The 24318-nt window shown below is 43.6% G+C and overlaps 1 protein-coding gene across 1 annotated transcript in view; it reads right to left on the bottom strand.

The window, feature by feature from the left end:
- The window catches only part of LOC110454778 (monocarboxylate transporter 2-like), a 51732-nt gene that overhangs the window by 14205 nt on the left and 13209 nt on the right, over positions 1 to 24318 (bottom strand). The window contains exon 2 of the mRNA XM_021504474.1: positions 3486 to 3819. Coding sequence (XP_021360149.1) covers positions 3486 to 3819 — 334 coding nt within the window. The remainder of the gene's footprint in view (positions 1 to 3485; positions 3820 to 24318) is intronic.

The following is a 24318-nucleotide window of genomic DNA, read 5'->3' on the forward strand; positions in this document are numbered from 1 at the left end:
GCAGTAATAAGCGACTTGCTGGTTCATCACTGTGACAAACATCTAGATAGGGCAGTAATAAGCGACTAGATGGTTCATCACTGTGACAAACATCGAACCGAGACAATATTAAGCGACTAGATGGTTCATACCTGTGAAAAACATCTAGATAGGGCAGTTATAAGCGACTTGCTGGTTCATCACTGTGACAAACATCTAGATAGGTCAGTAATAAGCGACTAGATGGTTCATAACTGTGACAAACATCTAGATAGGTCAGTAATAAGCGAATATCTGGTTCATCACTGTGACAAACTTTGAACCGAGACAATATTAAGCGACTAGATGGTTCATCACTGTGAAAAACATCTAGATAGGGCAGTAATAGGCGACTAGATGGTTCATCACTGTGATAAACTTCTGGATAGGGCAGTAATAAGCGACACGATGGTTCATCACTGTGACAAACATCTGTATAGGGCAGTACTAAGTGACAAGATGGTTCATCACTGTGACAAACATCTGGATAGGGCAGTAATAAGCGACTATATGGTTCATCAATGTGACAAACATCTAGATAGGGCAGTAATAAGCGACTAGATGATTCATCAATGTGACAAACATCTAAATAGAGCATTAATAAGCGACTAGATGGTTCATCACTGTGAATAACATCTAGATAGGGCAGTAATAGGCGACTAGATGGTTCATCACTGTGATAAACATCTGGATAGGGCAGTAATAAGCGACACGATGGTTCATCACTGTGACAAACATCTATATAGTGCAGTACTAAGTGACAAGATGGTTCATCACTGTGACAAACATCTAGATAGGGCAGTAATAAGCGACTAGATGATTCATCAATGCGACAAACATCTAAATAGAGCATTAATAAGCGACTTTCTGGTTGATCACTGTTTCAAACTTTTAGATAGGGCAGTAATAAGCGACTATATGGTTCATCACTGTGCCAAACATCTAGATAGGTCAGTAATAAGCGAATATCTGGTTCATCACTGTGACAAACATCTATATAGGGCAGTAATTAGCGACTATCTGGTTCATCACTGTGACAAACATCTATATAGGGCAGTAATAAGCGACTAGATGATTCATCAATGTAACAAACATCTAAATAGAGCATTAATAATCCACTTGCTGGTTCATCACTGTGACAAACATCTGGATAGGTAAGTAATAAGCGACTATATGGTTCATCACTGTGCCAAACATCTAGATAGGTCAGTAATAAGCGAATATCTGGTTCATCACTGTGACAAACATCTATATAGTGCAGTACTAAGTGACAAGGTGGTTCATCACTGTGACAAACATCTATATAGGGCAGTAATAAGCGACTAGATGATTCATCAATGCGACAAACATCTAAATAGAGCATTAATAAGCGACTTGCTGGTTCATCACTGTGACAAACATCTAGATAGGGCAGTAATAAGCGACTAAATGGTTCATCACTGTGACAAACATCGAACAGAGACAATATTAAGCGACTAGATGGTTCATACCTGTGAAAAACATCTAGATAGGGCAGTAATAAGCGACTTGCTGGTTCATCACTGTGACAAACATCTAGATAGGTCAGTAATAAGCGACTAGATGGTTCATAACTGTGACAAACATCTAGATAGGTCAGTAATAAGCGAATATCTGGTTCATCACTGTGACAAACTTTGAACCGAGACAATATTAAGCGACTAGATGGTTCATCACTGTGAAAAACATCTAGATAGGGGAGTAATAGGCGACTAGATGGTTCATCACTGTGATAAACATCTGGATAGTGCAGTAATAAGCGACACGATGGTTCATCACTGTGACAAACATCTATATAGGGCAGTACTAAGTGACAAGATGGTTCATCACTGAGACAAACATCTAGATAGGGCAGTAATAAGCGACTAGATGGTTCATCACTGTGACAAACATCTATATAGGGCAGTACTAAGTGACAAGATGGTACATCACTGTGACAAACATCTAGATAGGGCAGGAATAGGCGACTAGATAGATCATCACTGTGATAAACATCTGGATAGTGCAGTAATAAGCGACACGATGGTTCATAACTGTGACAAACATCTATATAGGGCAGTACTAAGCGACAAGATGGTTCATCACTGTGACACACATCTATATAGGGCAGTATTAAGTGACAAGATGGTTCATCACTGTGACAAACATCTAGATAGGGCAGTAATAGGCGACTAGATAGTTCATCACTGTGATAAACATCTGGATAGGGCAGTAATAAGCGACTAGATGGTTCATACCTGTGACAAACATCTATTTGGGCAGTAATAAGCGACTAGATGGTTCATCACTGTGACAAACACCTATATAGGGCAGTTATAAGCGACTAGATGGTTCATCACTGTGACAAACATCTAGATAGGGCAGTAATAAGCGACTATATGGTTCATCACTGTGACAAACATCTAGATAGGTCAGTAATAAGCGACTAGATGGTTCAATATGTTTTAATATAATATTTTTGATACCTCACACAACAGACACAATACAAAGACAAAATCTGTAAAATCGAAAATACAATAGCACTCTAAAGTAACTATAATTAAATTATAGATTTACACTCAAAAGAAGACGATGTAATTATCGCGAGGTTTCCTGATGAAAGGAATGTAACAACACGAGAATACTGATCGACAAACCCGGCAATAAGTGGGATCACATTGGTCTAAAAGAAGGAGTAGCGTGTCCTATGATGTGTTTTTCGAAAGTATATTTCGGTACATGTTACATTTTAATTGTCAATAATCTATAATATAAGAGTTTTATATATAAAAAAAAAAAAGTTTTTTTTTACAGGCTAACAAAGACTACGCTGTATCGCTGAAAAAGCATGTTTATATCACGTGGTGTGTACCTGACTTATCCAGTTTATGCGCGTGTAATGTCATGTGTTACACACCTGACTCATCCGTGAAAAACGTGTGATGTCACGTGGTGTGTACCTGACCTATCGTCAAAGAGCATGTGTGATGTCACGTGGTGTGTACCTGGCCTATTCACGAAGAGCATGTGTGATGTCGCGTGGTGTGTACCTATCCTATCCACGAGGATCATGTGTGATGTCACGTGGTGGTGTGTACCTGACATATCCACGAAGAGCATGTGTGATGTCACGTGGTGTGTACCTGGCCTATTCACGAAGAGCATGTGTGATGTCACGTGGTGTGTACCTATCCTATCCACGAGGATCATGTGTGATGTCATGTGGTGGTGTGTACCTGACCTATCCACGAAGAGCATGTGTGATGTCACGTGGTGTGTACCTGACCTATCCACGAAGAAATGTGTGATGTCACGTGGTGTGTACCTGACCTATCCATGAAATACATGTTTGATGTCACGCAGTGTGTAGCTGACTACTTTTCCTTGACGTGTAACTTTACGTTACGTAACTGACGATTTCATTTATTCAAAACTTTTAATTTTACCATGTAATAAATGCATAAACCTACTTGTACAGATTCCTAAACAAAACGGACATCACAGCAGCGCCGAGTCCTGTACCGGAAATCATGATCATTTCCGCTAAATGCCGTTTCCGGCGGAAATAACGTCCAACAATAATATTGGCAGAAGTAAGAGTTATTCCACTTCCCAATGAAAGCACGACGCAGTGACTGATAAATAACTGATCCATTTCGGTTGAGAAGGCTAAAAACAAGCACCCAAGGGAACAGATAAGGCCCCCAATGACGGCGTACAGTCTCGGGCTTTTTCGTTGACAGATTGTGGCGATGATAGGCGAAAGGAAAAGCGTGATGCTGACACCGACACTTCCGAGCCATGCTGAAACAGAATAGGACACGAATTAGCACAGGAGACTCATAGGAATATACCGATAATGTGCGTCGAGAACCAGCAACGAGTGTTTGAACAAAGAAAACGCGTTCATGGTTCTTCACGTGCGATGTCAGTTTTATGAGTTATTGAATTGTAAAACCGACTGTAGATCAGATATATATTGCAAATCTACTACTTAGAGACGGACGTCCTGATATAATCTAACGCACTAATAGGACGTCAAACTCTAGAAAACCAAACCAAACTAAAGTTATTAATGAATTGTAAAGTTAATGCCAACGTTAATTTATAGTCATTTGAACCAAATGTTGTTGATGTTTTCATATAGGGATACATATATCTTTATAGAATGTAAGTGATTCTATTCCGACCAATACAAGTACATAAAATGATAATGTCTAAATGCTTTACATACGTGACACAGATACAGATATACTATAACCACATGACATAATACATCATACGGAATCAGCCCCCTAACCAGAAGACACGGAAGAAAACCACCAACTCTGCAGGGGGCCCGAATGAGTCGCCTCTAATGACACCCAGTGTGGTTCAGCAGATATGTTCTTTTCACGAACTGTACAGTAGTTTCCAAAACATACAATATGTATGTTTTGGAAAATAAAACAACTTTTAAGCTAACATGTTAGCATGTAATACGTTTAATATACATGAACGAATATTAAACACTCACAAGAAGCAAGTGAAAAGAAGCAAGTTAAGACGATATCTGTAGAGAGCTGAACGTGCTGTTATGTCCCTATACCTGTCGGAGAGATGATATAAAACGCTAACGAAAACGAGTAAACAATGCGAGGAAACAGATATTACAGACCGCAGTGATGGTAATAAGAGCGAGAAAACAAAACAATGCCCCAGATCGATCGCCGCCATCATGGTGCTATATGGCGCATGGCGGACACCTCTACCGTCTGTCTTTCCTCGAGATCGCATCGTCTCTCGAGGGGGTATATTAGTATTCATGGGTGGACTGAAAACATGGACTGCACTGGAATATACGTATTCCAATGTAATTCCAATGTATCTGACATAAATACACTTGTACCAATGTACCTTACAAACGCTTACCAATGTACTTGACACACGTGTACCAATGTGCCTTACAAACGCTTACCAATGGACTTGACACACGTGTACCAATGTAGCTTACAAACGCTTACCAATGAACTTGACACACGTGTACCAATGTACTTTACAAACGCTTACCAATGTACTTGACACACGTGTACCAATGTACCTTAAACAAGCGAGTACTAATGTACCTTACAAATCCATGCACGTGCATCAAACTACCTGACACAGAACTACAGATGTACAAGTGTCCCTGAAAGAAAACACACGTGTACCAGTGTAGCTGATATAGAAATACACATGTACCAATGTACCTGACACAATGATACACATGTACCAATGTACCTGACAATGATACACTTGTACCAATGTACCTGACACAATGATACACATGTTCAAAAAGTACCTGACACAATGATACACATGTACCAATGAACCTGACACGATGATACACATGTACAAATGTACCTGATACGATGATACACATGTACCAATGTATCTGACATGATGATACACATGTACCAATGTACCTGAAACAATGATACACATGTACCAAAGTACCTGACACAATAATACACATGTACCAATGTACCTGACACAATGATATACATGTACCAATGTACCTGACACAATGATACACATGTACCAATGTACCTGACAATGATACACATGTACTAATGTACCTGATACAATCATACACATGTACTAATGCACCCGACACAGTTATTAATAAATTGACCCGTGTCATAGCGGACCTGATGCTATAAGAACCATCGATTCATGTGAATTGAAGAGTTCTCATAACGAACACATCAGGCAAACGAGAATTTAGGTGAACGTATCGTGTACATATCAATCATACGGTCTACGAGATAGTGATGAGGCATGAATTCAGCTCGAGTAATCCTCGACAAATTAACTACATGTGTATCCAAATGATCGTAAACACATCCATATTACGAGTGAATTTTACTTCACTTGACGTGGTCAGATTAGCTACAGGTGAGGTCCACTGATGTGATCATGAGACGCATTGATTGCACGTGAAATTGTCATGTTTCGTAGTCACATCGATTACACGTGAAATTGACTTTTATCGATAACACATCGATTTCAAGAGGATTTCATGTTAATCGTAAACATATCGAGTGCAAGTGAAGCTAACATTTATCGTAAACATACTGATTATACGCGAATCTCATAGTAAACACACATCGATTGTGCGTGTGTTTTACTGTTATCGTTGACCCATCGAATACACGTGAAGCTACACATTTATCGAAAACACATCGATAACACGCAAATTTCATAGTAAACACATCGATTACACATGAATTTGACTTTTATCGAAAATACATCGATTGCACATGGATTTCACTTTGATCCTAGAAATATCGTTTGCACGTGCACCTAACAGATATCGCAAACACATCGAACGCATGTGATTTTAATTGAAAACACATCTATCGCACGTGAGTTTAATCGTAATATCGATTACACGTGCATTTGATTTTCATCGTAAACACAACGATTGCACTTAAATCTAACATTTATCGTAAATACATTAATTACACGTGAATTGAACTCTTAGAAACATTAAAGAGATTCACACACTTATCATCGGCTGACCTATACACACGCGGGTTGATTGATGGCCAGTCCAGCGTTTCCTTTAGATAGAAGATATACAGCGATACAAGTCTGTCTGCCATCACTCGCAGCCTACATGGACGTATCAGTCAGACGTTTGTCAAATCTAATAGCTTAACATCCAAACAATCAACAAGGTACCTATGTCTGCTAGCATTGTGTTGTTGTAGTCAGCTAGTTACTTACTCTGTGTGTAGTATATAACTAAAATATAAGTTATATTGTATTGCCATGCCAAGAAGTGGTACCGAGCATAAAGTGCTACTCTTGTACGTATGAACGTCCGTTCGGACGGCTTATCGTCTTCATATGATCCGAACTGTTGCAAGGACGTAAAACCCTTTAATTATAATAATAATGATAAACAGGGCGGTTAAATGGTTGCGTTAAGGTTAGTTTATGGTTTAAGTTCTGCAGCTAGGGTCACGCACCTTCACATCTTTACGAACCCTTTAAGAGTAGAACATTTTGCACAACATTTTTGTGACCTTTAACCTTAACCTCTTTGACCTAGATGAAGGTTTCAGTCGGTATCGACTAAGAGTTGCAGTTAGGTTCACAAAGCATCACGTTCGTATGTGCCTTTTTGTAGGAATTAGCATACGTCGTATTTGTCTATCTTTGGCTCAACTTTGTGTCCCGTATTTGCCGTCTATCCAGCCATGCATCTCATATTTGGTTTTTTCGTTGCTGTTTATCTTATATAATTATGTCCCTGGTTGACCCGTTTGTGTACCCCGTATACTCAGCCTCTGTTAACCCGGTTGGGCACCCCGTATAATAAACCACTGTCTACCCGAGTATGCACCCCGAACTATTAGCTCAGTTGTGCAACAAATCATTAGGCGAGGGTGTAATCTCGTAGATATTTACTAATGCTTAACACATATGATATAGATTGTTTAAAACTCTATCAAAGTCAGCAAAAATAAAATCTTGAATCTGATTGAATTCTAACACATAATGCGCATGCAAGCCTACATGCGACACAGGTCAACAAGTGTAGTGTCTTAAGAAAATGAACTGACAGCTACTTCAAAAACGTTTGGCCGCACTGTGAATTGGTCGTATTTTATATCATTTGGCGCCATTCTAACGTCTGTCGAAAGACGTCAATGTCTTGGTGCGAAAAGGTCGCACGCTAACCGAGCATGCAGACGACAGATCGATAGATCCCTCCTTTTGTTGTTGTGAGTCATGGCCTGGAGTAACTGACCTTACCGATTTACTGACCTCATCGAGTTGCCTTTACGGTAACCTGACATCACGGAGTTACTGACCTCACCTAGTTACTGACCTCACCGAGTTGCCGTTACAGTAACTTGTCTGGACAGAGATTGCCTAGACGAAACGGTTACCTCATCGGGGTGTATCTCTGAGTGCCAACATTTTTTATTTATCTGTAGGGCAATGTTTTGATAGGAATTATAGTCTGTTTTAGCTCAACTGGCCGGAAGGGCCATGTGAGCTTACGCCGTACTGCGGCGTCCGTTGTCCGTCCGTCGTCTGTCCGTCAACTTTTTCTTTTGAACGACTTCTTCTGAAGAACTGGAGGACCTAAGGTCATGATATTTGGCCCGTAAGTTCCTCATTAGAATGACCTTGACATACTTTAACGGTCACGGGGGTCAAATATGTTAAAAACTTCAAACAACAATATCCTAAGAACCATCTGGACTAGAGTCATGATACTTGGGTATGCTATGCAGACCAGCAGTGTTAGTCGTTTTTCTTCATTACAGTAATGAGGACAAATATCAACTTTAAGTGCTAGCTGGAGTCAAAGGTCAACGTGGGTTAAAAACTATAAAAATTGAAATTTCAAATTTCAGATAACAATTTCTAAAGAAGCGTTTAAGAGATCTATGTTAAAATGTCTTATGTTCTAGTAACCAAAGTTACCTATATGTCAGTTTCATGTAACAAAAGAAGCAGGTAAGCGATACAGGCCCTCTGGGCATTTTGTCTTAAATATTATCTGAGATCCAACAGGTAAATCTACCTGTAAAACTTGCATGTGATAAAAAAACAAGAGGCCCAGAGGGCCTGTATCGCTCACCTGAATATTTAAAACAGTCATAGCAAAATATTCTCATTCAATATTATATTGCACTACAAATATTTTCCTCGCAAACTTTGTCGGCTCCATCTGTTGAAACTACCAGCCAAATATTATTATAAGATTCTATCCTTTTTGGTTCTTCTTCAGAAGTTAATTGACATATTTTCCCCTGTGACTTTGTAAGTAGGTCAATGTCATTTTCCTTCTCATACTTTGTTAGCTCTATCCCAAAAAGCTACCAGCCAAATCTTATGAATCCATTCCATTTCGTTCTTAAGAACAAATCCTTTAAAATGCTGTTGATCTCTGTCCTTTAAGGTAGGTTGAGGTCATTTTCATTCCCAAACTTTGGTGAGCTCTATCCTAGGAAGCCACCAGCCAAATATTATAATGTTTTGTTTTCGATTATTCAGAAAAAGCGGTTTGATGTTTTTGACATATTTGACAACTGTGACCTTGAAAGTATGTCAAGGTCATTTTCATTCTCAAACTTTGTCTGGCTCTATCTCAGGAAGCCAACAGCCAAACACAAAGATTCTATACCTTTTAGTTCTTCAGAAGAAGCTGTTTAAAGAGTTTTTACATATTTGACCGCTGTGACATTGAAAGCAAGTCAAGGTCAATTTCGTTCTCACACTTTATCGGGCTTCATCCAAGGAAGCCACCAGCGTAATATGAAGATTCTATAACTTTTAATTCTTCAGAAGAGGTCGTTTGAAGTGTTTTACATATTTGACCGCTGTGACCTTGAAAAAACGTCAAGGTCATTTTCATTTTCAAACTTTGTTGGGATCCATCCCAGGAAGCCACCAGCCAAATTTGAAGATTCTATACCTTTTAGTTCATCAGAAGAAGTCGTTTGAAGAGTTTTTACATATTTGACCGCTGTGACCTTGAAAGTAAGTCAAGTTCAATTTCATTCTCAAACTTTATCGGGCTTCATCCAAGGAAGCCACCAGCAAAATATGAAGATTCTATAGCTTTTAGTTCATCAGAAGAAGTCGTTTGAAGCGTTTGACATATTTGACCGCTGTGACCTTGAAAGCACGTCAAGGTCATTTTCATTTTCAAACTTTGTTGGGCTCCATCCCAGGAAGCCATCAGCCAGATATGAAGATTCTATCCCTCTAAGTTCTTCAGAAGAAGTCGTTTGAAGAGTTTGACACATTTGACCCCTGTGACCTTGAAAGAAGGTCAAGATCATTTTCATTCTCAAACTTTGTCAGGCTCCAACCAACGAAGCTATCACCCAAATATCATGACTCCAGGCCTGTCCATTCTTCTGAAGAAGTCGTTAAAAGGAAAAGTTGACGGACGACGGACGACGCACCATGACATAAGCTCACTTGCCCTTGGGGCAGGTGAGCTAAAAATGTATATCTAATTACATACTTTACCATGTAATACATGTTCTTACATATACATTTGTTTAAGTAAACATATATATTTTACATATTATGTTCTTGACAACATTAATAAGCTAATCCATGTAGTATTTCACATGCAAATCAAATAAAAAGATACCGTATGTAGCACAATTAACTATAATTTAACAACACACTAATAAGTATCTTATAGTTATTTGTCGTACGGATATGACAAAATGGAAACCACATCCGACGAAGGTTACAAAACGGTAACCACATCCGACGAAGTTTACAAAATAGGAACCACATCCGACGGAGGTTACAAAACGGTAACCACATCCGACGGAGGTTACAAAACGGTAACCACATCCGACGGAAGATTCCAAAACGATAACCACATCCGAAGAAGGTGACAAAACAGTAACAACATCCGACGAAGTTTAAAAAACGGTAACCACATCCGACGGAGGTTACAAAACGGTAACCACATCCGACGGAGGTTACAAAACGGTAACCACATCCGACGGAGGTGATAAACCGGTAACCACATCCGACGAAGGTTACAATGGGTAACCACCTCAGAAAAAAGTAACAAAACGGTAACCACCACCAACGGAGAAGACGAAACGGAAACCACATTAGACGCATGTGACTTTACAGGTACCGTGATAAAGATAAGGCTACATTGATGTTTAACCTGACCGGAAGAAGATGACCTGACGGTAGCTTGACTGGATGAAGTTGACTATATGGTAACCTGACTGGGAGGAGATGAACTAACGGTAACTCTACTGGAAGGAGATGACCTGAGGGTATCTCTACTGGAAGGAGATGACCTGACGGTAGCTCTACTGTAAGGATATGACCTGACGGTAGCTCTACTGGAAGTAAATGACCTGACGGTAGCTCTACTGGAAGGAGATGACCTGACGGTAGCTCTACTGGATGGAGATGTGCCCCGAGCTCTACTGGAAGGAGATGACCTGACGGTATCTCTACTCGAAGGAAATGACCTGACGGTAGCTCTACTTGTATGAGATTACCTGACGGTAGCTTGACTGTAAAGTTGCCTGACTGTAAAAGGTTGACCTGACGGGAGCCTGACTGGAAGGAGATGACCTGACGGTAGCTCTTCTGGAAGGATATGACCTGACGGTATCTCTACTGGAAGGAACTGACCTGACGGTAGCTCTACTGGAAGTAAAGGACCTGACGGTAGCTCTACTGTAAGGATATGACATGACGGTAGCTCTACTGGAAGTAGATGACCTGAGGGTATCTCTACTGGAAAGAGATGACCTGAAGCTACTGGAAGGAGATGACCTGGCGGTAGCTCTACTGGCAGGAGATGACCTGGCGGTAGCTCTACTGGATGGAGATGTGACCGTAGCTCTACTGGAAGGAGATGACCTGAAGGTAGCTTGACTGTAAAAAGATGACCTGACGGTAGCTTGACTGGAAGGAAATGACCTGACGGTAGCTCTACTGGAAGGAGATGACCTGACGGTAGCTCTACTGGAAAGAGATGACCTGACGGTAGCTCTACTTGGAGGAGATTAACTGACGGTAGCTTTACTGTAAAAAGGTGACCTTACGGTAGCCTGACTGGAAAGAGATGACCTCACGGTAGCTCTACTGGAAAGAGATGACCTGACGGTAGCTCTACTTGGAGGAGATTACCTGCCGGTAGCTTGACTGTAAAAAGGTGACCTTACGGTAGCCTGACTGGAAAGAGATGACCTCACGGTAGCTCTACTGGAAAGAGATGACCTGACGGTAGCTCTACTTGGAGGAGATTACCTGACGGTAGCTTTACTGTAAAAAGGTGACCTTACGGTAGCCTGACTGGAAGGAGATGACCTGGCGGTAGCCTGACTGGAAGGAAACGACCTGACAGTAGCTCTACTTGGAGGAGATTACCTGACGGTAGCCTGACTGGAAGGAAATGACCTCACGGTAGCTTGACTTGAAGGAGATGACCTTACGGTAGCTCTACTTGGAGGAGATTACCTGACGGTAGCTTGACTGTAAAAAGATGACCTGACGGTAGCTCTACTTGGAGGAGATTACCTGACGGGAGCCTGACTGGAAGGAAACGACCTGACAGTAGCTCTACTGGAAAGAGATGACCTGACGGTAGCTCTACTTGGAAGAGATTACCTGACGGTAGATCGACTGTAAAAAGATGACCTGACGGTAGCCTGACTGGAAGGAGATGACCTGACGGTAGCTCTACTTGGAAGAGATTACCTGACGGTAGATCGACTGTAAAAAGATGACCTGACGGTAGCTTGACTGGAAGGAGATGACCTGACGGTAGTCTGACTGGATGGAAATGACCTCACGGTATTTTGACTGGAAGGAAATGACCTGACGGTAGCTGTACTTGGAGGAGATTACCTGACGGTAGCTTGACTGTAAAAAGATGACCTAACGGTAGCCTGACTGGAAGGAAATGACCTCACGGTAGCTTGACTGGAAGGAGATGACCTAACGGTAGCCTGACTGGAAGGAAATGACCTCACGGTAGCTTGACTGGAAGGAGATGACCTAACGGTAGCCTGACTGGAAGGAGATGACCTGACGGTAGCTCTACTTGGAGGAGATTACCTGACGGTAGCCTGACTGGAAGGAAATGACCTCACGGTAGCTTGACTGGAAGGAGATGACCTAACGGTAGCCTCACTGGAAGGAAATGACCTCACGGTAGCTTGACTGGAAGGAAATGACCTGACGTTAGCTCTACTGGAAGGAGATGACCTGACGGTATCTCTAATGGAAGGAGATGACCTGGCGGTAGCTCTACTGGAAGGAGATGACCTGGCGGTAGCTCTACTGGAAGGAGATAACCTGGCGGTAGCTCTACTGGAAGGAGATGACCTTGCGGTAGCTCTACTGGAAGGAGATGACCTTACGGTAGCTCTACTGGAAGGAGATGACCTGGCGGTAGCTCTACTGGGAGGAGATTACACGACGGTAGCTTGACTGTAAAAAGATGACCTGACGGTAGCTTGACTGTAAAAGGTTGACCTGACGGTTGCCTGCTGGAAGGAGATGACCTGGCGGTAGCTTGACTGGAAGGAGATGACCTGCCGGTAGCTCTGCTTGGAGGAGATTACCTGACGGTAGCCTGACTGTAAAAAGATGACCTGACGGTAGCCTGACTGGAAGTAGATGACCTGACGGTAGCCTGACTGGGAGGAGATGGCCTGACGGTAGCGCTACTGGAAAGAGATGACCTGACGGTAGCTCTACTTGGAGGAGATTACACGACGGTAGCTTGACTGTAAAAAGGTGACCTTACGGGAGCCTGACTGGAAGGAAATGACCTGACGGTAGCTCTACTTGGAGGAGATTACCTGACGGTAGCTTGACTGTAAAAAGATGACCTGACGGTAGCTTGACTGGAAGGAGATGACCTGACGCTAGCTCTACTTGGAGGAGATTACCTGACGGTAGCTTGACTGTAAAAAGATGACCTCACGGTAGACTGACTGGAAGGAGATGACCTGACGGTAGCTTGACTGGAAGGAGATGACCTGACGCTAGCTCTACTTGGAGGAGATTACCTGACGGTAGCTTGACTGTAAAAAGATGACCTGACGGTAGCTTGACTGGAAGGAGATGACCTGACGGTAGTCTAACTGGATGGAAATGACCTCACGGTAGCTTGACTGAAAGGAAATGACCTGACGGTAGCTCTACTTGGAGGAGATTACCTGACGGTAGCCTGACTGTAAAAAGATGACCTCACGGTAGCCTGACTGTAAAAATATGACCTGACGGTAGCCTGACTGGAAGGAGATGACCTGACGGTAGCCTGACTGGGAAGAGATGACCTGACGGTAGCCTCACTGGAAGTAAATGACCTGACGGTAGCTTGACTGGAAGGAGATGACCTAACGGTAGCCTGACTGGAAGGAGATGACCCGACGGTAGCTTGACTGGATGGAGATGACCAGACGGTAGCTCTACTTGGAGGAGATTACCTGACGGTAGCCTGACTGTAAAAAGATGACCTGACGGTAGCCTGACTGGAAGGAGATGACCTGACGGTAGCTCTACTGGAAGGAGATGACCTGGCGGTAGCTCTACTGGAAGGAAATGACCTGGCGGTAGCTCTACTGGAGGGAGATGACCTGGCGGTAGCTCTACTGGAAGGAGATGACCTGGCGGTAGCTCTACTGGAAGGAGGTGACCTGACGGTAGCTCTACTGGAAGGAGATGACCTGGCGGTAGCTCTACTGGAAGGGGATGACCTGGCGGTAGCTCTACTGGAAGGAGATGACCTGGAGCTCTACTTGGAGGAGATTACCTGACGGTAGCCTGACTGGAAGGAAATGACCTGACGGTAGCTCTCCTTGGAGGAGATTACCTGACGGTAGCCTGACTGTAAAAAGATGACCTGACGGTAGCTTGACTGTAAAAGGTTGACCTGACGGTTGCCTGACTGTAAAAGGTCCTGACGGTAGCCTGACTGGAAGGAAATGACCTCACGGTAGCTTGACTGGAAGGAGATGACCTAACGGTAGCCTCACTGGAAGGAAATGACCTCACGGTAGCTTGACTGGAAGGAGATGACCTCACGGTAGCTTGACTGGAAGGAGATGACCTGACGGTAGCCTGACTGGGAAGAGATGACCTGACGGTACCCTCACTGGAAGGAAATGACCTCACGGTAGCTTGACTGGAAGGAGATGACCTGACGGTAGCCTGACTGGGAAGAGATTACCTGACGGTACCCTCACTGGAAGGAAATGACCTCACGGTAGCTTGACTGGAAGGAGATGACCTCACGGTAGCTTGACTGGAAGGAGATGACCTGACGGTAGCTCTACTTGGAGGAGATTTCCTGACGGTTGCCTGACTGTAAAAGGTTGACCTGACGGTAGCCTGACTGGAAGGAAATGACCTGACGGTAGCTCTCCTTGGAGGAGATTACCTGACGGTAGCCTGACTGTAAAAAGATGACCTGACGGTAGCTTGACTGTAAAAGGTTGACCTGACGGTTGCCTGACTGTAAAAGGTCCTGACGGTAGCCTGACTGGAAGGAAATGACCTGACGGTAGCTCTACTTGGAGGAGATTCCCTGACGGTAGCTTGACTGTAAAAAGATGACCTGACGGTAGCTTGACTGTAAAAGGTTGACCTGACGGTTGCCTGACTGTAAAAGGTCCTGACGGTAGCCTGACTGGAAGGAAATGACCTGACGGTAGCTCTACTGGAAGGAAATGACCTGGCGGTAGCTCTACTGGAGGGAGATGACCTGGCGGAAGCTCTACTGGAAGGAGGTGACCTGGCGGTAGCTCTACTGGAAGGAGATGACCGGGCGGTAGCTCTACTGGAAGGAGATGACCTGGCAGTAGCTCTACTGTATGGAGATGTGACCGTAGCTCTACTTGAAGGAGATGACCTGAAGGTAGCTTGACTGTAAAAAGATGACCTGACGGTAGCTTGACTGTAAAAGGTTGACCTGAGGGTTGCCTGACTGTAAAAGGTTGACCTGACGGTAGCCTGACTGGAAGGAAATGACCTGACGGTAGCTCTACTGGAAAGAGATGACCTGACGGTAGCTCTACTTGGAGGAGATTACCTGACGGTAGCTTGACTGTAAAAAGATGACCTGACGGTAGCCTGACTGGAAGGAGATGACCTGACGGTAGCTTGACTGGATGGAGATGACCTCACGGTAGCTTGACTGGAAGGAAATGACCTCACGGTAGCTCTACTGGAAAGAGATGACCTGACGGTAGCTCTACTTGGAGGAGATTACCTGACGGTAGCTTGACTGTAAAAAGATGACCTCACGGTAGCCTGACTGGAAGGAAATGACCTGACGGTAGCTCTACTGGAAAGAGATGACCTGAAGGTAGCTCTTCTTGGAGGAGATTACCTGACGGTAGCTTGACTGTAAAAAGGTGACCTGACGGTAGCCTGACTGGAAGGAGATGACCTGACGGGAGCCTGACTGGAAGGAGATGACCTGACGGTAGCTTGACTGGAAGGAGATGACCTGACGGGAGCCTGACTGGAAGGAGATGACCTGACGGAAGCCTGACTGGAAGGAGATGACCTGACGGTAGCCTGACTGGAAGGAAATGACCTGACGGTAGCTCTACTTGGAGAAGATTACCTGACGGTAGCCTGACTGGAAGTAAATGACCTCACGGTAGCTTGACTGGAAGGAGATGACCTGACGCTAGCTCTACTTGGAGGAGATTACCTGACGGTAGCCTGACTGGAAGGAAATGACCTCACGGTAGCTTGACTGGAAGGAGATGACCTGACGGTAGCTTGACTGGAAGGAGATGACCTCACGGTAGCTTGACTGGAAGGAGATGACCTAACGGTATCTCTACTGATAGGAGATGACCTAACGGTAGCTCTACTGGAAGGAGATGACCTCACGGTACCTTGACTGGAAGGAGATGACCTAACGGTAGCTTGACTGGATGAGGATGACCTAACGGTAGCTCGACTGGAAGGAGATGACCTGACGGTAGCATGACTGGAAGGAGATGAACTAACGGTATCTCTACTGATAGGAGATGACCTAACGGTAGCTCTACTGGAAGGAGATGACCTGACCGTAGCATGACTGGAAGGAGATGACCTAACGGTATCTCTACTGGAAGGAGATTACCTAACGGTAGCTCTACTGGAAGGAGATGACCTGACGGTAGCATGACTGGAAGGAGATGACCTAACGGTATCTCTACTGATAGGAGATGACCTAACGGTAGCTCTACTGGAAGGAGATGACCTCACGGCCTAACGGTATCTCTACTGGAAGGAGATGGTAGCTTGACTGGATGAGGATGACCTAACGGTAGCTCGACTGGAAGGAGATGACCTGACGGTAGCATGACTGGAAGGAGATGACCTAACGGTATCTCTACTGGAAGGAGATTACCTAACGGTAGCTTTACTGGAAGGAGATGACCTGACGGTAGCTTGACTGGATGGAGATGACCTGACGGTAGCTCTGCTGGAAGGAGATGACCTGACGGTAGCTTGGCTGGATGGAGATGACCTAACGGTAGCTTAACTTGATGGAGATGACCTAACGGTAGCTTAACTGGAAGGAGATGACGTGATATACCTCGTAAGATTATTTTACGTTGCAATTAAGGTAGTTGCCTTCGTTAAGGCGTCTGCTATCCCCGAAAGCCGCCGTATCCGTGTATCTGGTAATTATACTAGCAAGGTTTAAAGGGAATACTTGTTTAAAAATGTTTTCTGTGTCAGCCAAAAGTTGTAACCTTTATAAAGAGTGCTTAGGCCCTGGTCTTATTCTGCTACTTCTATGTAAATTTCGGAACAATTTAGACGTCTATTTTTCAATCTTTAGGCTGTTAGTGCCCCTGATGAGTAATTAACGGACGACATGGTCATATAGCACAGTAAGAATAATGAATAATTTGACATTCTGACACCGACTCTCTAAATTTATAAATAGCTGGTTGCTTACTTCGTTTTTCTAGTGACTATTTGTAGTAAAATCACGGTTTGTTGTCAACTTCATTTTTTGTTGTTTTCCGACATGAATAGACTGATCATCATAAACTCACCGTTGTCGACGTCATATCATTAGTCTGCGACTACTGTTTACGCATCTACTGGTGTTACTGGTACACACTCCCGGTCTGTACCTCATCTACTGGTGTTACTGGTACACTCCCGGTCTGTACCTCATATACTGGTGTTACTGGTACACTCCCGGTCTGTACCTCATCTACTGGTGTTACACACTCCCGGTCTGTACCTCATCTACTGGTGTTACTGGTACACTCCCGGTCTGTATCTTCCGCTCTGTAGCATGCGGGGCTAAATTTGCCTGGGTGTTCCTTCCATACGCGGTTCAGTCTTGATTTAAAAGAGTTCAATGATGGAGCGATGACAACTTCAGGTGTTAGATTGTTCCACGTCCGCTCTTTCCCGTCTGTACTCTAGTGATTGAATTTCTAATGTCCTCAAACATTCCTCATAGCTTAAGTGTTTTATACGAGGTAACAACCTTGTGTCACGACGCTGCACATTTTCCAGCGTTTTACGGTCCTTTTTGTACAAAGGAAACCAAACTGATGTGCAGTACTCCAAATGGGGTCTTACTAGAGACCTGTAGAGATTTGCGAATATTTCCTCGTCCATGTATGTGGAGGATTTAAATATTAGACCCACCGTTCTGTTAGCCTTCTTTGCTTGCTCATTGACATGGTCAATAAAGATAAATCGTGACTTCGCTTCTAACCAGCATCACTGTCTTCCCCTTTATTTGAACTATAACTATGTAAATCGTCTCTCCAAACCAATAGGTGTTGTGTCGCCTTTCTTTGACCTTCAACATTTTGTATTCCCTTCATTGACCTTGAATCAAAGGCGTCATGCTGTCTTGGTTTCCAAAGCATCGATGAGGATTCCACTTTGATTAACCTACACCAGTATGAAGCTTTATATTCTTTTCTTTTCTACTAATAAGAAGGGTTTCGCAATTTTTATCGATATGAAATAAAGAAATGAATTGCCTCCCTTTATAATAGTTTCAACAGAGCCATTGGATGGCGTAATAGGGAGGCCCTTAAAATGGGATATATCATTTTTTTACTACACGTACGGTATCTGCCTCTTTCGTCTTCACTCTCTTTATCTCTTGATCACCGGCTGCATTACCATTTTACTATATAATGATTGTAATTTATCTTATTTTGTCGATGGGCCGTTTAACCATGAACTAAAAAATCTTTCCAGTTACATAACATAATTATGTAAGATCGCCTTCCCCTCCCTTTTCGTCCTCTAGTGTGACAATAACCATTGTCACCTTCTTGTGACGATACACATTGTCATAAATACACCCCTCGGTCAGCATCTCACCACTTCTCGTCACCAAACAAAGTACCTGTCCACTCCCCTGTCCACTCCCCTTTCGTGACCATAAATAAACATGGCGTCCCTGCCCGCCGACTCTCGTTCCCATACACACCTGTCCCCAGTCGCGCCAGGCGTGCTCGAGTCTGTGCAGTGGAATTCTGACGCACGGCCTGAGATACTGAAGCATCTTGAACGACGACTTAATGTTGGCGATATCCAGGTTACTTGGTCACGAGTTCAATCGATATTTCCACAAGATACAGAATGTTTAACACCCAAGTATATATGACTGTTCAGACATGTCTGATAATCTCCGCTCCGAATAAACGTCAGTATTGATGAGGGTACAGAGAGCCTGCATTACACAAAAATCTTCTGATAGAACATTAAATACATCATAGGAGTGAGTACAACTATTGTAAAATGTCACCAAGACGTTGGCCCCGGTGTCCGCATTAGAATTTGACCTAAATTCGTTCCATAAAAGCAAGTTGCATTGACTGCCGCAGTTGCCAAGAACAACATAGCAGAATGTTTTTCTTCACAACATTACTTTGGTATAACATCTTCAATGTTACCACGGTATACCACCACTTTTATATCTACGATTTCGTCCCGATTTACTACCACCTTTCTACAATAATGTTACGACGATACTAAGTATCCCATTATCCCGCTATCTTAGGTTCGTATCGTTTTTGAATCAGTTGTACAAATCTAGTTGGGGGGTTTCTGAAGCACAATATTCTTAAAGAAATTTGTAGATTAAAAGTGAATACTCGTGGTTCCCAAAAATTTACAATCAACAAAATTTATTATAAATCTATATAATATACCTATATAATAGCGTATCTTAACTGGATTTTATTGACTACTTGACAAAGAAATTAAACATATTTACTTGTGTTTTATTTCGGCATGAAAATAGGTAATGCCCATGGTAGGGAAACAAAGAATCGTGTTTCCCTGCAACAAGGGCCACACATGTGAAATGTCAATTAGAAACAACAAAACTATCATCTGTTGCTGTTAATGAATCTTAGTTGCACATATTTGCTATAACTGCCCACGCGCATCAGTAACAGTTCGCCTTATGGAAGACAAAAATGATAGCGTCACAAGCCCGTCAACACATAATGAGATATTCTGAAGAATGTCAAACGGAATCCTTTCCTTGTGTTACTGTGTTTAGACATTAACCAAAATGCATGACCATCTTTTCAACCTACGGAATATCATATTTTTAATAATTTTCTGTTAACGACATACATGTTAGTATGAGTACTGTCAAAGCGTCCATTTATAGTTTGTTTTTAAATTGTCAGAACCAGAACGAAACGACACACAATCTACAGAACCGGTGTCCTTGGATAGATTTCAAAATGAAAGAGTCTGCCTTGGAGATAAAAGCATTATCGATTTCTTGAAAGAAGTTGAACCGAAAAAAAGGTTACTTATCTTCTGGATCGTTAGTCAGTGGACCCCATAAAGAATTAATTCCATGCGTATATTATTGGAAAGACACCGAAGAACCATACGTGACATATACGACATTCGTACAATAAAAAACGTACTTTTGTTTGCACTACCCCACAACTTAATGTGTTTGCCCTGCTCCACGACTGCACATGTTTGTCCTACCCCACGACTGCACATGCTTGCTCTTTTCAGCGACTGCACATAATCACCTTACCCTACGACTGCACATGTTTGACCTGTCCCACAACTTAACATTTTTGTCCTGCTCCAAGACTGCACATGTTTGACCTGCCCCACAACTGCACTTGTTTGTCCTGCTCCACGACTGCACATGTTTGTCCTGCTCCACGACTGCACATGTTTGCCCTGCCCTACGACTGCACATGTTTGTCCTGCCCAACGACTGCACATGTGTGACCTGCCCAACAACCACACTTGTTTGCCCTACCCCACGACTGCACATGTCTGTCCTACCCCACGACTGCACATGTTTGCCCTGCCTCACGACTGCACATGTTTGCCCTGTCCCACAACTTCACATGTTTGCCCTGCCCCACGACTGCACATGTGTGACCTGATCAATGACTACACACATTTACCCACCCCACGACTGCATAGTTTGCCCTGCCCCACGACTGCACATGTTTGGCCCGCCCCATGGGACTACTCTCAAATGAATTGCCCTCTCCACGAGAACACTCTCACATGTATGACCTGCCCCACGAGTACACATTAACATGTATGACCCGCCCCACGAGAACACTCTCACATGTATGGTCCGCCCCACGACTACACTTGCACATGGATAAGTATATTTGCATATGCCACGAAGGAGACAGGTATTTCAACATTAGTAAAAACCAGCAGAACGAAAGAAACACGCGAGGCGAACCATTACGGTTTACCGCATGTCGAACCATACAGATATGTGTTGGTTGATTATTGTCGACTGCTGAGTACGCAATGCAACTTGACAATGACTGGTCAATTGTAATCAAGCTCAATACGCTCAATCTCATTACTGGTCACTAACTATAAAGCAAAGCGCACACTGACGTCATAATTCGTACTATAATTAAGACTTATAAGTCAACAATGACGTCAGGACATTATAAGTTTCTATTTTTAGATGTTAACAACAACAGTCGGATTAATAGGTCGGTCATTATAGCTCTGGACAATGGTCAACATTCTACATATATAGCATTACGTCTTTTGCAATCAGATTGCACGACTTTTTATAGCGCTATTAGCCTAGGTAAAAGTCTTCCTCCCAGCTAAACGATAGATTCCCGTATCTACGAATTGACACTACTTGGGGTAACCTCTGGTGCATGTCCTCATCGTAGCCTTCTTCATTAAGCTTCCTCATCCCAACCGGCTCCCCTGCACCCCACCAAGTTCACCTACAACCCACCAGCTCCTCCTAACCCCAGCCAGCTCCCATACACCCAACCAGCCCCTCCTAACCCCAGCCAGCTCCCCTACACCCAACCCAGCTTCCCTACACCCAACCAGCTCCCCCTCACCCCAGCCAGCTCCCCTACACCCAACCAGCTCCCCCTATCACAACACAGCTCCCATACAACCAACCCATCTCCCACTACACCCCACCAGCTCCCCCTAACCCCAGCCAGCTCCCCTACACCCCACCAAGTTCACCTACAACCCACCAGCTCCCCCTAACCCAACCCAGCTTCCCTACAACCCACCAGCTCCTCCCAACCCCAGCCAGCTCCCCTACACCCAACCAGCTCCTCCTACCCCCAGCCAGCTCCCCTACACCCAACCCAGCTTCCCTACACCCAACCAGCTCCCCCTAACCCCAGCCAGCTCCCCTACACCCAACCCAGCTTCCCTACACCCAACCAGCTCCCCTACACCCCAGCCAGCTCCCCTACACCCCACCAAGTTCACCTACAACCCACCAGCTCCCCCTAACCCAACCCAGCTTCCCTACAACCCACCAGCTCCTCCTAACCCCAGCCAGCTCCCCTACACCCAACCCAGCTCTGCCTACACCCAATCAGCTCCCCCTAACCCCCTCCAGCTCCCCCTATCACAACACAGCTCCCATACACCCAACCAGCTCCCACTACACCCCACCAGCTCCCCCTAACCCCATCGAGCGTCTCTACACCCCATCCAGCTTCCCTACACCCTAACCAGCTGACCTTCAACTCAAACAGCCCCCCACACCCAACCCATCTCCCACTACACCCCACCAGCTCCCCCTAACCCCATCGAGCTTCCCTACACCCCATCCAGCTCCCCTAAACCCTACCCAGCTCACCTTCAACCCAACCAGCTCCCCTACACCCCACACACACCCAGCTACCCCACACCCTCTCACCCCCATCCCACCCAGCTACCTCACACCTCCAACCCCACTCCTTTGTCCGTGTAGACCCCTACTTACTACCATTCCAGTTAACAAAACTAGTACATTTGTACTTTGAAGAGTGAAAACCAACGTTTTAACGCAGGTTTCACCCTTTGTAACCTACCATAGAGACGTATTTAGAACTATATTTTACTCATTGATATGTTATTGTAGATGCGTTATTCGTGTATATGCTTCCGTACTGAAAACTTATTTTTCAATGAGCTGTAAGTAGATTACATTTGAAAAGTTGACACGGAGTACAGAAATCACAACATCTGAGAAATAAGTCAGTCTGTCAGAGCAGTATCGTAAGCCCCTAGACGGACTCCTGCAAACCAAACATTGGGGAGAGGAATTACTACAAGCTCCAAGCTTGTGTTCCAATCCCTCTGAAACTACATGCATATAAAATAATCTTGCCTGATTATTTAGTAAAATACTGTTTAATGTACATCAACCATACCTAAATTGATGCATGGTTTTATCTTACGTCTTTTTATTTAAATCACGCATCATTTTTTCCTAGCAATAAGTGAAGTTGTAAGCACACGAAATAATTGTTTTGTTTTCGTTGGTATAAATATAGTAGTGGTTGCCTTATTTATCGATGTGTGATTATATTTGTGTGTTTACTATGTGATCGCTGTATGACAGCGGCAGTCAGACATCTATACATACACAAACACGTTAGCCGTATCGAATGACGTCATTCCCGAGTCAGCCACAATCACATCGATCCGTTCCTCCAGCAATGTATACTCGTCACCGTCTTATCCAGCCAAGATTATTGGCAATTGCATATTTTAAGCAAACCGTGTCGCCATTTGAGTCAGATTAAGAGCGTCAAAAGGTGCCTTTTATTGTCAAATAATACATGTCATTAGTCATTACATGACAATATTATACGAGGATATATGTATCCTTTCACCCCCTTCAAACCAAATAGTTTGGTTAATTGCCCCGATTTTGTTCTCTCGGTAAACACTATTTCACTGATCAAACTGACAGTTCCACGACATCATGTACCTTATAGAGATGTCGTCATATTTCAGAACGGCAGCAGGCAATATTCACAACGTATGACAGCGCCACTAAATAACCCTACCACATTCAGATTGCATTCATATGAATATATTTACATGTCTCCCTTCTTCAACTTAGTAAACACTGACAGCGTATATAAATTAGCGTATACGCAGTGAAAAAAGGCTCGACGGATTGATTCCTGTTTTAAATATGGCGCCGTTCATGCTTCAGCGAGATAACTGTTCGATGACAGCCATTGTTTGGATCCTACAACATCTAGAAACATGGAACACATTCGGGATCCATTATGTCTGATTATATAACAAAGGGATGCTGGCAAACGTCTTATTCTATGGATGCACATTCAAAATTCTTTGACGGTAAAGTAAACAATGGCGGCTTCCTTTTGCGACGTTCGACCGCGTCATTAGCAGAGCAGTGTGTCAATGCGTGTATATAACGACCGTTATAAATGAATAAATCTGTTCGAAGTGCTGCTAATATTACTTATTTCATAAACAATGAAAACAAGAAAAATAGTATTGTTC

The sequence above is a fragment of the Mizuhopecten yessoensis genome, unplaced genomic scaffold, assembly GCF_002113885.1.
Source record: "Mizuhopecten yessoensis strain PY_sf001 unplaced genomic scaffold, ASM211388v2 scaffold8057, whole genome shotgun sequence".
Lineage (NCBI taxonomy): Eukaryota > Metazoa > Mollusca > Bivalvia > Pectinida > Pectinidae > Mizuhopecten > Mizuhopecten yessoensis.